At 43.3% G+C, this 15,773-nt stretch overlaps 2 protein-coding genes across 3 annotated transcripts in view; one reads left to right on the forward strand and one right to left on the reverse strand.

Moving 5' to 3' along the window:
- Positions 1-1,782: 1,782 nt before the first annotated feature.
- Positions 1,783-10,612, forward strand: gps1 (G protein pathway suppressor 1). 2 transcript variants are annotated; one of them, XM_032538303.1, is made up of 14 exons: positions 1,783-1,952; positions 4,107-4,199; positions 4,948-5,129; positions 5,250-5,414; positions 6,188-6,323; positions 6,639-6,716; positions 6,940-7,000; positions 7,934-8,028; positions 8,615-8,709; positions 8,803-8,908; positions 9,040-9,120; positions 9,328-9,465; positions 9,557-9,691; positions 10,266-10,340. In XM_032538303.1, exons 1-14 carry the CDS (start codon positions 1,920-1,922, stop codon positions 10,338-10,340), a joined length of 1,473 nt encoding a protein of 490 aa, XP_032394194.1. In that variant the 5' UTR covers positions 1,783-1,919. The 2 variants fall into 2 exon arrangements, with proteins under 2 accessions (XP_032394194.1, XP_032394195.1); XM_032538304.1 differs by having other exon boundaries at positions 1,784-1,952; positions 7,934-8,019; positions 10,266-10,612.
- A 917-nt stretch (positions 10,613-11,529) lies between these two features.
- The window catches only part of LOC116703533 (fructose-bisphosphate aldolase A), a 6,023-nt gene continuing 1,779 nt past the window's right edge, over positions 11,530-15,773 (reverse strand). The window contains exons 2-8 of the mRNA XM_032538323.1: positions 15,655-15,771; positions 14,309-14,575; positions 14,009-14,169; positions 13,503-13,586; positions 12,824-12,998; positions 12,535-12,734; positions 11,530-12,066 (exon numbers count right to left, since the gene is read on the reverse strand). Of these exons, the coding sequence (XP_032394214.1) occupies positions 11,971-12,066; positions 12,535-12,734; positions 12,824-12,998; positions 13,503-13,586; positions 14,009-14,169; positions 14,309-14,575; positions 15,655-15,766 (1,095 nt within the window). The 5' untranslated portion in view covers positions 15,767-15,771 and the 3' untranslated portion in view covers positions 11,530-11,970. The remainder of the gene's footprint in view (positions 12,067-12,534; positions 12,735-12,823; positions 12,999-13,502; positions 13,587-14,008; positions 14,170-14,308; positions 14,576-15,654; positions 15,772-15,773) is intronic.

Genomic DNA, 15,773 nt, shown 5'->3' on the forward strand with positions numbered 1-15,773 from the left:
GGGGGGCAGGGAATCAGGACCTTAATCGCAGTAGCCCAGTCTTCTATGAGTGTTAGCCTCGCTCAGTGCAACAGTCCATTTGCACCACATACGCCTAATTTGGTCCAATTGAATCTTTATCCAGGTCGTCAGATGATGTCACACCGATTTTAGTCAAATATTGGAATGTATGCACAATAACCCTGAGACAAGATCTATACATTAGATTCCTCAGCAGCTCGTGGGCCAGTACATAGCAGGGATCCATCTGGATGTTGGGTCTGACTTTTTCCAAGCCATCAGGGAAATAAATAGGTGAATAAAAAGTAAAAAGGGAGGAAATGATTAAAAAAAAAACTTATGGTAAATCTAAATCATGCAACAGTTTTGAGTCATTAAGTCAAAATTCTGTGACAAGATATTTTAATGTGGATCCATGATGCAAGGAATGATGAATTAAATGAGTGATTTAAAGCTTTTTACAAAAGGAGGGTGCAGCAGTAGTGAAGTTTATCTGAATAATAAGCATATACTTGTACATGCACTGAGTAAAGAACAACATGATGCTCTGCTCAAAATGCAAGCCTTGGATGGTAAGAAAGTAAAAATTCATGTACCGGGTACAACTGTCAATCAATCAATCAGTCAATCAATCAAATGTGTCACTTGAAATCCCACAAGGACAATTCCTGCTATTTGACCTGATAAACAAACTGTTAGAGTATCATGATTTTATGAATCTTTCTGTCTTTTTTCTAACATTTCCCTTTGGTCACTACACCTAGGTTAATTCAATTCAAAATTCCAGGACTAGATCGAGTTAATCTAGCAGTAACCGATGTTCAATCTCTTGGGTGAGTATCTGCCAGTAGTATCTGATACTCATAAACAGAGAAAAGAAGAAGTTTGAAATGAGGAGGACAATGTGTGTGAAACTGGACATTATGTTGGAACTTTTTCATGGTGCAACAAGGCAGACCTGCTTGTTTTTTGGGGGATGATTGGAAAGATTCACAAAGAATATTCAGGGCATTTCCTCTCTAACTGGGACGTTTTGGGAGTGAGTGGGTGGACTGCTGTGGACGAAGTCCACACAGCGATCCACTGGTAAGAGATAATGAGGTGTAACCACGCATCACCTTTTTTAAACAGCTCACTTCAACAGTTAACTTCATTAAAGTCCATGTGTGAGTCTAAATCTTTATCAATTAGAAATGTATGTACATTTTGTTGGATTCTGGCTCACAATAGGGTAAAAGGAGATGAGGCAGCTGATACATTTAGATTAACAGAAACTATACCTCATACGTTTGGTAGAACTGAAGAACATTTGGTTACTTTACATGCTGTGGAATAACAAAATATTGGAAACACAGGATATACAGTAAATAATAGGCCTAAAAGTAGGCATGGGGCCACTACATAGAGTCCACACATTTGGAAGGTAAAGTAAGAAATGTTCTTTTCAAGGCTAACATTAGGATGCACGTCTTGGAAAGCTAATGCAACACATTATGAGCCAAAAAGAAATTAATAAATGTGAGCTTCTTGACTGCAAAATCAAGTGGGGTATATAGGGTTAAGATGTAAAAAGCATGTGAAAAGAGGCTAGGATGATAGAAACAGACAGGACCCGAGTAGTGAAAGGGTTCTTACAGATAGAGGATACATAGAGTGGCGTTTTTTCAATCTCTTTAGGAAACAAGTCTAGATCCAGATTATTAACTGTTATTGAAGTGCACAACCCGGTACAGTACAGTAGATGGCGCCATGTCACTTTACCACTGGTTTGAAGCCTTCTATTTAACAACGAAGAAGTCAAACTGAGCCATCCCCCGATCCGTAGCAAGAAAAGTCCCACCAGAGCAGTCGCACATCAACATCTTTATGATATATTTTCCCCCCTAACAATAACAACGCATAAATCAGACTAAAATAGGATGCCTTTGCCTGTGCAAGTGTTTAACTTTCAGGTAAGTCTTAACTTTACAACCAGCCAATGTTGCGGGAAACTTGATGGCTCTTCATTTACATTACCCTAGCTAGCAGTTAGCTAGCCTATAACGTTAGAACCTTAACGTTATAGCTAGCCACGGTTCAGTTTATGGTTAATTTAAAAATCATAATTAAAGCCCACGCAGGAACTGTATCATGTGTTCGTTATGTTGGCTAGATTATGCGTGTGCATATTCTACGATACATTGTTGTTTGATTTAGGTACATTTTAAAAATTTACGGAAATACGTCTTAAATTTGGTTGGCGTATTTATTTTGCTAAAGGTAACAGTAGCGTTAAGGTTGTAGTCCTTTCTAACTTAGCTAGCTAGCTACAGAGCACCTTTATATTAACTTTACGGTAAACATGAGAACTATATACCGTTTTACAAAACGTTTTAAATTAATTAATGTTTGCCACTAAACCCTTTGAAATTGAAAGATAGTTTTCTTCAAGTTTGGAACTAAGTTCCAGGCTATCAACGGACTGAAGGCCTCCTTCGGCTTTAAACACTAGCTATACAACACATGACCATAACGAGTTAATATAGCTAGCTGTCACTGGTTAGAGGACATCTTAGGTTTGAGTATTCCCCGAAGGAAAACACAACCTAGACGGAAGCACAATGTGTGTTTATCATGTTAGCCTGTAGCTAACGGAAGCTAGCTAGCAGTGCCGAGGCAACTTCCTATATTAGCTAGCAGTTTGTCACATTAGCTCTAAATAGTAGCTAGCTAGCTAGCTAGCTACATTTTGGTAATGCTAGCTAACTAGCTTGCTAGCATTACCAAAATGTACAACCCTTAGAGTGTGTCCGAGGTTTTACGCATGGGCGGACAAAGAGTTATGAATCTATGGGCTCTCTTTCTGTTGGAGCTGAAAAAGATTTGACGCTTCGGGGCTTTAAACTCACCGCCGGAACAGGGCCCTCTGGCGGCTTTTACGGCGTACAGCAGCGTTTCAACCCTGGAGCTGGAGCACGATGACAGCTCTCTGATTGGAATAGTCTCAGTATGGGTGGAATTAAGGTCTAAGACTCCTTAGCGCTATTAAATCTGTTATACTTTTAAAGGGCTATTAAATATAGACTGTATAGTGCAACTGATGTGTAAAATCCCTGATAAATGCATTGTACAAAAAAACCTAGATATAAAGTGTTTTTGTTGACATGAAATATTAATGTACCTTTTTGGTGTCATTTAGTCCCTGTGTCCCCGTGGGCTCGTGCATTTTAACTTTATGGTTATTCCATTTCATTTGAGTCACAATTCAATTTTATTTATAATATCAAATCATAACTCAATCTCAAGACACTTTACAGATAGAGCAGGTCCAGACCACACTCTATAATTTACACAGACCCGACAAATGTATGAATCAAGATTTGTTTTTTGCGACGTTTTTTTGAATTGATTATTTTTCCCAGAATAGATTATTTTTTAGTCTCCTGAATATTTTTCTGTTTCTACAGTAAAGCAGACGCCGACTACATCGCATCTGTTTCCAGCAAAATAGAGCAAAAGCAGAAGTTATGTTCTTCTTTACAAAGTAAATAAATGTCTGGTTAGAAAACTATCAGTATTTAGAAATGTCTCATGATATATTGTCTCTAGAAGTGTATTACTCAACCTCTGATTTTGTTAAAGAAGGAAAAGAAAATCTTAATACAATCAAATCTCAATACTTCTAGAATTGTCATAAATGGAAATTGCAATACAAATCCAATCAAGGCCTATGTATCGTAACAGAATTGAATCGGGACAGAAGCATATAGTCCTAGCCTTGCGGGCCAGTACCGGTGGCGGTTGAAGCTTTGGACGTCATTAGTCTCGTGGTATTCTTCGTTTGACACAAGCTGCGACCCAATGTATGGAAACAGGCTGCAGCACACAGTTTGTTGTCGTTGTTCTGGATGACGGTCTTGAATCTAAAGTATCTTCCAGCATCACAGCAGCCAGAGAAGGTTTGATCATTGGAAAACTGAATCTAGTCATGGTCTTCTCAGTGGCTAATAAGATATGAAAATAGTTTTTACAGTTCTCGTATTATTAAGAGGTTATTGGGCTATAAAGGGGATCGTGTGTTGCATTGGGATTCCTGCTAACCTCTGTGCCTGGTGTGTTTCTCTCAGGGGTCTGTGGAGCCCATGCAGATAGATGCAGACCCCCAGGAGGACCAGCAGAATGCTCCGGACACCAATTACATAGTGGAGAACCCAACACTGGTACAGACCTCACTTTCAGATAAACACACTTACCCCTAACCCTTACTGCTGGCATTCAGTGGAACTGAGATTCTGATGCTATGGTAACCTTCAGCAAAAATATCACGGTATTGGAATTAGAAATGTCTGGGTAAAAAAGTGTATTTTTTCCTCCATTGAACATGGTTTTCTAAACTGCACTTTCTGTCCTTGACAACTCATTAAAAAACGGCTCATACATTAGTCACGGTATTCAATTCACTCTTATTTATAGTATCAAAGGCACTTTAAAACTGACTTTTTCAAATCACGGTATTAAATTACATGTCATTTAGCTGACGCTTTTATCCAAAGCAACTTAAAATTGCTATACATGTCAGAGGTTGCACTTCTCTGCTGTAACCAGGGGTTAAGTGTCTTGCTCAGAGACACATTGGTTGAGTTTTGCAGTGGGAATCGAACCCAGGTCTCCCACACCCGTGCCATCACCACCCTTGTGTATATATACCTTGAAACCGGTAACCGGCCCATGCCTACCCCTGTGGAAATGATGTTAATCCCTGTTTTTGACTTCTGTAACTGGTCAGAAATAACAAATTTCTCAGAATTTTAGGTAAGCTCTACAAAGAAAACTAACCCCCTAACCCAAATATTTTCACAGACAGGGACGTCACTTTAATCTAACCAGACTATTGAATTCTATTGTCACCTGAACATGTCAGAGGAGCGGTTGTGACTTGGTTCTCTCCCGTGCCCTCCCTGTGTGCAGGACCTGGAGCAGTATGCCACCAGCTACAGTGGACTGATGCGCATCGAGAGGCTTCAGTTCATCGCTGAACACTGTCCTCAGCTGCGAGTGGAAGCCCTGAAGATGGCCCTCACCTTCGTCCAGAGGACCTTTAACGTCGACACTTACGAAGAGATCCACCGCAAACTCACAGAGGCCACGCGGTATTCTACTCCACGATCCCCTAGCTGCTTTACAGAGACACTCTTTTGAAAGAGTGTAATCCTGATTTGAAAACCGATCATGTTAGCAAGTTGTAAATTGTTTTGTGTGTGTGTGTGTAGGGAAGTGCAGGGTGTGCCTGACACAGTACCTGAAGGCGGGGTGGTTCCTCCGCCCCTGGACTCCGCCTGGACCGAGTCCACCAGGAAAAAGGCTCTGCTCAAACTGGAGAAACTGGATACTGATCTCAAGAACTACAAGGGAAACTCCATTAAAGAGAGCATCCGGTACAATGGCACACACATTTATTCTATTCAACATGTACAGAGTATCATACATTGGACACTTTTTGTAGATATTTATATTGTTTTTAACAGTTAAAACAATTAAGTTAATCGTACAAAGAAGAAAAAAGATCACAAGAGAAAAAGGTATGTGGGTTATGTCACAGTAAATGTTCCATTATTACCTAAAACCTGATCTATGTGGGTTAATAAAATCAATTCATCCTTTGAAACATTTATCAAATATGTCCATCTTAAGTCTTAGAGCAAATGTAAATTTTTCCATGACAAAAAATGTCATGCATCACATTGAACCAGTCTACAAGTGTGGTTGCCCCCTGATTAAGACATTTTTTAGTAAGCGCCTTTTTAATGGTCAAAAGATATAATCCTTGTGGGTTGAAAGATATTCTTAGCATCAATGCTCTCGCACGAAACCCAGACAATTGGTCAAAGTCTTCAAATATAATGACTTATGTGTTTTTAAAGAGAAGGTAAAAATTGAATTAATTTCTGAACGTGACCAAGCATCGAAGAGTTAGGTTGAGATTGGGTTAAATATACAACAACAAGTTCCCATTTCAACAGCACACGGTCACCGTGCGGGAGCAGAATAGCAGCAGCAGCTAGAAAGTAGTCCCTGGGTCTCAGGACCAACAGCACAGAGGTTTCAGTTTAGTCATTAGAAATAGCTCTGACTGCCTGGCTGGTTACCCGTCAGTCTTTCCTCTCGCTATATCTCCCTCTCACCTGACTCCTGTTCCCCCCCCTCCCAGGAGAGGCCATGATGATCTGGGGGATCATTACCTGGACTGTGGGGACCTCAGTAATGCCCTCAAGTGCTACTCCCGAGCCAGAGACTACTGCACCAGTGCTAAGCATGTCATCAACATGTGTCTGAATGTCATCAAGGTACAGTTTGACAGTTTTGCTTTTGCATACATGTCATATGGAGGGAGCCAGCTAGTGGTTGGATTTATGGATGCATGAAAGGATGGATGCTGCACTGGTTTAATTTGTATATGACTATAATCCTTTGTGGATTTCATAAGTTAGAAGTATTAAGTACCTTAAACTTGAGATATCTTTTCAACAAGAAAAGATGTTTTTAACGCATTGTGCCATGTAACCGGAAAGCAGCGTGGGGGAGGAACCACGGGGAGGGGTTTGAGCTGTTCGCCCAAACATAGTATATGAAGGGGTAAATCCTCTGGTCTGTGCCCACAGGTTAGTGTTTACCTCCAGAACTGGTCCCATGTACTGAGCTACGTCAACAAAGCAGAATCCACGCCAGAGATAGCAGAGGTGAGCGCCACTGTGTTACACGTCCCACTTTTAAATCATAGAAACATTCACTTTCAGGAATGGGTATTATTACCAATAACAGTTTGACTGTAAGTATTCCCAATGAGACAGAAAACCAGTTCATGCACCCATTTTTTAAAACAAGATGGAGTTTGATTGCTGGCCTTCCCTTTTTGTTTTTCAAAGGTTTTTACTAACTCTGGTTCTGTTTCTTTTCGTTTAGCAAAGAGGAGAGCGAGATAGCCAAAATCAATCGGTCCTCACCAAATTAAAGTGTGCTGCAGGTAAGACGGCTTTATGCTTTGTTATGATGATGTCAGCTCAAGTTAAGATAAAGGTGCTGACACACCAGGCAGACAGCCAAGAACTCATGGCCAATAAGTTGCGCTTGAACACACCGCAAAGGTTAAAGCCAGTGGCCAGGTAACATGTACGTTCTGCGCCTGCATGAGAGGAAATAACTACATGCCAGCCGGCAACGGTAATCTATTTACCATTCAAAAAAGGGAAACAGGAAATCTCTGCGTCGAGGCCTGTTCTACCCGCTGAGCCAACCCGGCCCGGAAGGGACCGTGTTAGCTAGTCCACCCAACAAGCCTCCATGCTACACTGGTAACAGGAAAAAAAACGAATAAAGTTGTCACTAGCAATGTGCTATTCTACACTGAGACAAGAGTGTGTTAGTGAAACTAATAGATGTTACATTTTACTTATCTAGTGGACGGCTGCGGGTCAGTCTAGCACCAACCATGGTGGGGGGGGGGGCGAAGAAGAGAGAGAGAGAGAGAGAGAGAGAGAGAGGTCTAGATCTTTTAAGTTTCATGGTATAGGACATCATTTTAGTGTATTTTGTAACATGTAGTTATGTCAATCTTTTAAAATACATGTTTATGTTGAAATAAATGTATACAAGAAGTTGTATCTGTTATGTTTGCTTGTGGACATAATGAGCAGAAATAGATATTCCATATTATATTATTATAGTAATATAAAAAGGAGGTAGGTCGCGATGGAGCTGGACACACTGCAGGGCAGCGGGGGCTCCTTCCTTGGTGTGTCGGCACCTTTTAAAGTGGCTGTCTGCTAACGTCCTAACTCAGTTCTTGGATAAAAGACCTGCTGCAAAATGAGAAGTCATTGCTCTCTCTATAGAGAGCAGGTAGCCATCAGGTTAGGAGGATCTAGTAGTTGTCTTACGTTGTGTGTTGGTGTTTCAGGCCTGGCAGAGCTGGCCTCTCGGAAATACAAACCCGCTGCCAAGTGCTTCCTGCAGGCTTCCTTCGACCACTGTGACTGTCCAGAGGTGAGTGATGTAAGCCAACGCTGCCCTGCTTCTACACCTTGATGGGGACTTGGGATCATGTACTTTGAAAAATACCAATTAGTGTTTCCCTAGCTTTGAGGCAGACTTGGGTGTTTGTATTTGGCGGGGGGGGGGTTTAGACGTCCTTGAAGAAAATGTTATTTTTTTCTATTGAAGAAAAGCTATTTCCCCTCATACATTTGGCGTCTCTTTGTAGTCTGTTTCTGTCTCTTTGTGGTAGTTTTGCATCATTTTCACATTGTTTTGGCCCAATATTATTTCCATATCTGTAAAACGTTGGAAAAGCCAGCGCAGATCATAAAGTAATAACACTCAAAAAGCTTCAAGGCTTGCTAAGAAGTCCAACTACAATGATTTAGATCTGAGAAAACTCTTTTAGTTACAATTATTTGGCTTGGGTGATTCCCCTAAACCTTAACCTAAACAGCAGGGGAAACCTTACAATTAGATTGATCGAACTCAGACTGCTGCGTCACACACACACACACACACTCTCAGGCTGAAGTTTGTAACCCCCATCACTAACACAGAGCTGCTGAGTAATGTGTGTGTCTGTGGCTGTGTGTCCCTGCAGCTCCTGTCCCCCAGTAATGTAGCTGTGTATGGAGGCTTGTGTGCTTTGGCCACGTTCGACAGACAGGAGCTCCAACGTAACGTCATCTCCAGCAGGTGGGAGGAGTCAGTCACTGGTAACTGAGAAATATTTTGCTACATTTAATAAATAGAATCTATCGTAATGCTCTTTTTTCCCCCTGTCCTCAGCTCCTTTAAGTTATTTCTAGAGTTGGAACCTCAGATCCGGGACATCATCTTCAAGTTCTACGAGTCCAAGTACGCGTCTTGTCTCAAGCTGCTGGATGAGATGAAGGTTAGAGCAGAAACTTGTTAAACACGCTAAGAGTTGTTGGGATGAATATGAAACCTCAGCGGTGTGAGACTGTGCAGAGGTTATGGGAGTACACGGCAACATATGTGATCATTTGGAGTTGATGTGTGCAGGATAACCTCCTGTTGGACATGTACCTGGCCCCCCATGTCAAGACACTGTACAGCCAGATAAGGAACAGAGCCCTCATTCAGGTGAGACATACAGTATACAGATAGAGACACACTACTACTTGTGAGCTTAACCAGATACTGTACATTGCTGATTGTTGTCTTCTCTCCATCTTTTTGTGCTGCGTCACTGACTACGTTTACACTATATTCCGATTTTTGCCTACCTTCTGTTGATCCAAACTGCTTTCCACTTGATCTAATAAAAATAATGAAGTGTTGTGTGTTCAGTATTTCAGCCCCTACGTGTCGGCAGACATGACGAAAATGGCTCAGGCCTTCAACACCACCGTAGCAGCTCTGGAGGACGAGCTCACCCAGCTCATACTGGAGGGGCTCATCAACGCTCGCATCGACTCCCATAGCAAGGTGCAACACACACACACACACTCACACACACACAATGGGGGAAATGTTGAAATGTTGCGTAATTTCTAATGAGAAATTGAAATGTGGACAGATTCTGTATGCGAGGGAAGTGGACCAGAGGAGCACCACGTTTGAGAAGTCGCTCCACATGGGCAAAGAGTTCCAGAGACGAGCCAAAGCCATGATCCTCCGAGCCGCTGTGCTGCGCAACCAGATCCACGTCAAGGTAGAAGAAATCTGTCACCCTTCATCATATTCTACTGAATGTATGCATCTTAGCAGGAGTTATATTAAAATATATATATTAGTGCTGTCAGTTAACGCCGTAAACACAAACCCATTTTGACGGCGTCAATTTGAGATTAACGTTCTTTTTGGCCTAGCAGACTTTGTAGTTTTTAACATGCTGTTGCAACAACTAGTAACGTTAGAAAAACTACAACACCCACCGGATCTAGCTAGATCGGAAACACAACAACAGGCACGCCTCACACACAGCGTTTGGGCTCGCGAGCCGGCCAAAGAGTAGTAAGGTTACGTTATCTCCCCCCACCCCTCCCTCAAAGTATTATTTCACCCTTTTATTGACGGACAGTGTTACACTGTGTGAGAGAATATTAGCTCCAAGTGAGAATGTTAAAAAAAAGCTAATATAAGCATTTAATTGGGGTTAAACAAAGAAACCGCGATAACGTAGAAACATCGACAATTGGACCATTATGTAATAATTGTTCCAGGCCTAGGACATTAAAGAGCAGAGGCGTGTAGCAGGGCCTCACTGTGTTGTGTCCACTGCTCAGTCCCCCCCCAGAGAAGGCAGCCAGGGGGAGCTGACACCAGCCAACAGCCAGACCAGGATGAGCACCAACATGTGAGGAGGACGTCTGCATGCTGACTCTGCTGACCCCGATCCTTCATCACCGGGAACCTGCAGCCCCACCCCACCCTGTAAAGACTCTGATATTCTGGAATGATCTGTTCCCCCCCCCTCGTGGGGTGTAGGAAAGCTCCTCTGTTAGTCTGATCACCTGGACAAGAAGATGTGTTTTGATAAAAAGCTGAGCACTTAATGTGTGTGTTACTGGTAGAGACGCACTTTGCTCTGCGTACACGTGATGGGGCGGGGGGGGTGTGGGCGCGTTAACAGAAACAAGGTTTTAAAATAAAAACACCTACTGAAACACCCACTCACTGTCTTGATTTTATGCATTAGCTCTATTGTCTACCAACAGCTGGAACAATGAATAGGATATCTATTGTGTCTGTGAGATGATACTAAAGTAACGGACAAGTCACCCTAATGCAATCATGTGATTATATTTCACATGTCCCACCTGCCTCCGATCATTTTTGACTGCAGATAGAAGCTTACAAATGAAATAAGAAACTGATCTGTCATTTCACATATGTATGAAATTTTACTTAGTTGTCGTAGCAACTCACTGCTAATGTTTTAATTAATGGTCCGTTCATGCCACCTGGGAATATCAGGGACCGCCCCCATGGCTACGCTGTTTTTCCCGTTTGTAATGTGGTTGTGATGTGTGTTCTTCTTCTGTTATATTGGCGTTTGGCAGAACAACTTTATGCATTTCTGCCACCATCTGTTGGGTGTAGCCTAGAGCGTCAGGTGTGTGAAAACATGGAGGCTACAATAACAAAGGACACCCCAAAGCTCTTCAATTACACATTACTTACTTCACTACAGTTTGTACAAGAGCTCAAAGCATAGGCCTACTTGACTTGTTACTGGCGATAGCACAGTAGCAATTTCATAACTAATTGAAGTTACTCAATGGAAGCCAATGGACGACTATAACCTAAATTGATAGTAAAATTTGGACGTCTGCAAAATATACTGCATGCATGTGTGAATTTTCTATTTAGCAAAGTTACTAACTATTCAACACATATGAACGAACGTGTCATCCATGACATAACTGTTGGCAAAATCTAGCCCGTTTCCCACCTCTGATTTACTAGAACAACTCGTACTGCGACTGTCATCTGCCCCCTTAGTATCTGTGACAAATAATAACCTGATAAATACAACACAGGACAGCATTGGTTGTGGAATATTTTAATTTGAATCTCTTTCCAGTGTATACACTGACACTATAAAGTCACCCCCCAGCTGTTGGTTCAGTTAAATAGTGAAGAGATGGAACTACAAACTGAGGACAACGGGGGAACTCTTCTATTTCTCGCTGTGGGGTTTAGTGAACAAACACAAAATAAAGTGACACAAAACTCAAAGTCAGGCAGTAACACTGGCGTCAACAAGTGCAAAGTCAAACTCAAAGGGAGGATAGAGCTAGCTACTTAACTGGACTTATGGGTGTTGTAGTCTTCTTTTTCAAATCCTAAAGGTTTCCTATCCAGAAACTCCTCCGGCTCTGATCAGTAATGGAATGAAGTGAAGGTTGGTTGATGTGTGTGATGTAGGACCGTACAGACCATCATCCAGCTGGATGTGGGTGGAGCGGGGGGGCAGCCTGGCCTCCCTCAGTAGGCGTGGTCAGCCACAAACAGAGACTCCTGAGCTGAGGCTCCCTTCTCTCCAGTCGACACGTACTTCCCCACAGCTGCCTTGCTGTTATCCTGTGGTCAAAAAGAAAGATCGCTTATCTGTAAATAATAGTTACATTACTCGGTTGCTGATGTTCTTCCTTTCCAGCAGGTTAAAGGATGTCTTGTGTGTGAATAATGACTTTTCTTCCATTTGTATGGTATTGTATAACAGACAAAAAGGAAAAATTATAAACACACACACACACACACGGCTTCTCTTGTACTTTACATGTATATATTCTTAAAAGCATTACATGACTACGAATATTAAGAAAAAAAGAATCAAAGACAACAACGAAGATATTAATGCAATTGCATGAAGAAAAAAAGAGGTGGGGGTGAAATGTTAGGAACAATTTGTATATTGTACCAATAAATATTGCATCAGTCAAAGAACAATTTATACCTAGCAGGGCATATTTCTCTGATTGCATCGCCCTCCCCCCAAAAACATGTCTGGAGGGGATCCCTGAACTACAACCCCCCCAGCCTCCTCACCAGGGCTCTCTTGACGTACTCCTCCTGGCAGGCCTTGCCGTTCTCCTTCTTGCCCCCCCAGGCCTTTAGTGCTGAGGCCTGCAGGGCCCGGCCGTAGGAGAAGGTGAGGGCCCATGGCCGGTGCAGGGAGCACTGGTTGATGGCGTTCAGGTTGGCCGTGGCCTCGGCCTCGCTCTGCCCGCCGGACAGGAAGGTCACACCTGGGGGGGGGCACAGCAGGAAGGTCAGGTGGAGATCCGGGATACTTGTTTGTTCCACCATGTGTGCTGATATCTACATGTTATCTCACCTGGCACTGCGGGGGGCACAGTGCGGCGCAGGGCGCTGACAGTTGCCATGGCGATCTCTTGAGGGCTGTACTTCCTAGGGCAGGAGTGTCCAGCGGTCACCATGTTGGGTTTGAGCAGCGTGCCCTCCAGGTAGACGTGGTGGTCCGACAGGGCCTTGTAGACCGCAGCCAACACCTGAAAGAGAGAGCAACGCTGGGTTCTACTGCCCTGACCGCCGGGGGGGGGGTTGTCATGGTAGTATAAAAACAGACAGCAGTGTACTTCACTCCCTGCCCCCCCCTCCCTATGGAACAGGACTGAGATAAACGGGCAGAAAGCAACAAACAGGGTTTATGTGTAGAACTGTACCTGTAATGTATTTATTTACACCCAAGCAGCTAGTGTGACTAAAAAAGATGGATGGATGGACGGATGGATGGTGCACTCCACTTTGGTCCCGACACATATCTCAACAACTGTCGGATTGTTATGAAATATTATAGTGACATTCATGGTCTCCAGAGGTTGAGTCTATCGGGGAGCTTTTCATCAAATTTGGTTCAGCCCTGCACACCTTTTTCTACTGAGAACATGTCAAATTCAGAGTGATGTTGACATTTTCCTGCATTAGTAAGAGCCCTCATATCAGAGGTGAGCCACTAATATCTGTTGTTATTTCAACCCCCCCCTTCCACTCACCTTCTCAGTGACATACTGGCAGCACTGCAGGTCGTGGTCCCCGTCTGGAAGGATCTCGGGCTCCACGATGGGCACGATGCCATGCTGCAATGTAGCAACCAGAGTTATGACAACAGCCAATAGCACTTCCTCTCTGGGTGGCGTGTTTGTGTACCAACTGTTACCATTTAGTTAGAAGGGAACTTTGACAGGGTCTTATTTGAGCTGTGTGTGTTCTTTTTATCATTCCAAAGGGTTTCTCTCTCTCTCTCTCTCTCTCTCTCTCTCTCTCTCTCTCTCTCTCTCTCTCTCATCTCTCTCTTCTCTCTCTCTCTCTCTCACACAAACTGTTTGGCTTCAACGACGTTTTGGCAACCCCACAGCTTGATATGCAGGGCAGGTACTCACAACAGGCTGTTTTTCCACATCTTGACTTTCAAAATTCAATGTGTCACAACAGGTCCATTTCCGCATTACTGGTTGTGTGTGTGTGTGTGTGTGTGTCTTTCTCTCCCCCCCTCTCTCACCATCTGGCAGATGCTGGCGTAGCGAGCCAGCACGTTGGCGTTCTCCATGATGGCCAGCTGTGACGGCGTGGTGTCGGTGATCTTTAACACACATCGCCACTTGGCGAAGTCGGCTCCGTCCTTCTTGTACTGAGCACAGCGCTCGTAGAGCCCGTCCAGACCTGCCAGAGACACGGCGCAGCCAGGAAGTAAGGCGTGGGAGCAGAGGCCAGAGTAGGAGTCTGACAGTTTAATACTCTCAATCTTGAGAAGAGTAGAAAATAGAGTTTGTAATCAAAAGCTGGTGTGGTAAATTCTAACCTTGAGTGGTTGTCTCGCCGTTGGTGCCGGCGAGGGGAACCACCCCCTTGTCCACCTTGATGCCCACCACCATGCCCCTCTCTTTGACCAGCTGGGCGAAGGGCTTGCCGTCGTCTGTCTTCTGATAGAGCGTCTCGTGGAAGAAGATGACGCCGCCGATGCAGGCGTTGACCTGCTCGTCGGCGGTGAAGAGGAGCTGGCGGTAAAGCCGCCGGTTCTCCTCCGTGTTCTCGGTGTTGATGCCCTGGAAGCGCTTGGCCATGCTGCCTGGAGGACACAGACAAGGTGCACAGAGGTTCTTTCTGTGGCATTAAAGTTATTTGGTCCACAACCCATATACTGCATGCATCCAAGACAGTTTTTAGTCAATTTGTTTGGTAGGGATCCTTGAAGAGTAACTAACAGCCTGGAGCCTATTTTCCTGTTTTTGTTTCTAAGTGACTGATAGGAACAGCAATCTGTTTTTTTGGTCCAGCATTAAGGGTGGATGATGAAGTCTATGGGGCAACTGTGCCTACCAACATTATGGAAAGGATCCCTACAGATATAGGCCTTTTTAAAACCTCTTTAAGACCTTTCTATTTAACCAGAAACAGCTCTGAAGTCCCTAGCACTACACCCACCAGACTCCATTTAAAAAAACACTACTTTTAGCGTGTATAGAGCCAACATATTTTCACATGTAAACAGGTAAACTATGTGTTTACTTCAATCAAAACTAGAGTTGTGATGGTTGAAAAGTGTAAAGAAGTCCCAAAAACGGCTTTTCAACTGTTTTATTTTGTTTCTGTTGACTTTGAATGAAATGTATTTTATGATGCTAAAAAAGAATTATTTACATGGAGAATATTAATCTGAGTCTGTCAGTGGCAAGACAAGCACTTCTGTGAACGTAAATAGAAGCTGGACAATTGTCCAATTAACCTTCAGCAATCTTGCATATGGAGGAACATAGGGTCCAAGTCTGGTTATGAAATTATTGTGACTGTGAGGTATGTTTGTAAAAAGACACTCGGTGTGCTCTCTGGTGAACTACATGACCTCATACATATTTTGGGCACTTCTGTAGGACTATTTATTTTGATGCCAGTATTGATTTCTACATGGAAACCAATACATCTGAGATGATGCTCAGTCAGGTTCTAGTATAATAGTGTATGTTAGTGAGTATACAAATATAATATGTATGTGCTTTTTCTATTATTTTCAGCAGATCACTGTCACCTGAGCAGCTCCTTTTGTCTTCTACTTGTAATTGGTTGACTGTGTCACTGATCTGGACTGTGGTTGGTCATGTGACAGGATGAGTGGGATCCTGTGACATGCCATTCATGGGGCAGTCGTACCTGTGGATTCATCCGCTGCCAGGATGCCTTTCCCGGCAGCTACGATCCGCTGGGCGATGCCGCTGAGCTCCTTCTTCTGCTCAGCACTCAGGAAGGGATGCGCATGAGTCATGGTGGCT

This window comes from Etheostoma spectabile, chromosome 15 (assembly GCF_008692095.1).
Source record: "Etheostoma spectabile isolate EspeVRDwgs_2016 chromosome 15, UIUC_Espe_1.0, whole genome shotgun sequence".
Classification (NCBI taxonomy): domain Eukaryota; kingdom Metazoa; phylum Chordata; class Actinopteri; order Perciformes; family Percidae; genus Etheostoma; species Etheostoma spectabile.

Coding starts and splice junctions, on each gene's coding strand:
- gps1 (XM_032538303.1), top strand. CDS start 1,920: ATGCCTTTGCCTGTGCAAGTGTTTAACTTTCAG. Junction 4,200..4,947: donor TAGTGGAGAACCCAACACTG/GTACAGACCTCA, acceptor CCCTGTGTGCAG/GACCTGGAGCAGTATGCCAC. Junction 9,466..9,556: donor GCATCGACTCCCATAGCAAG/GTGCAACACACA, acceptor AAATGTGGACAG/ATTCTGTATGCGAGGGAAGT.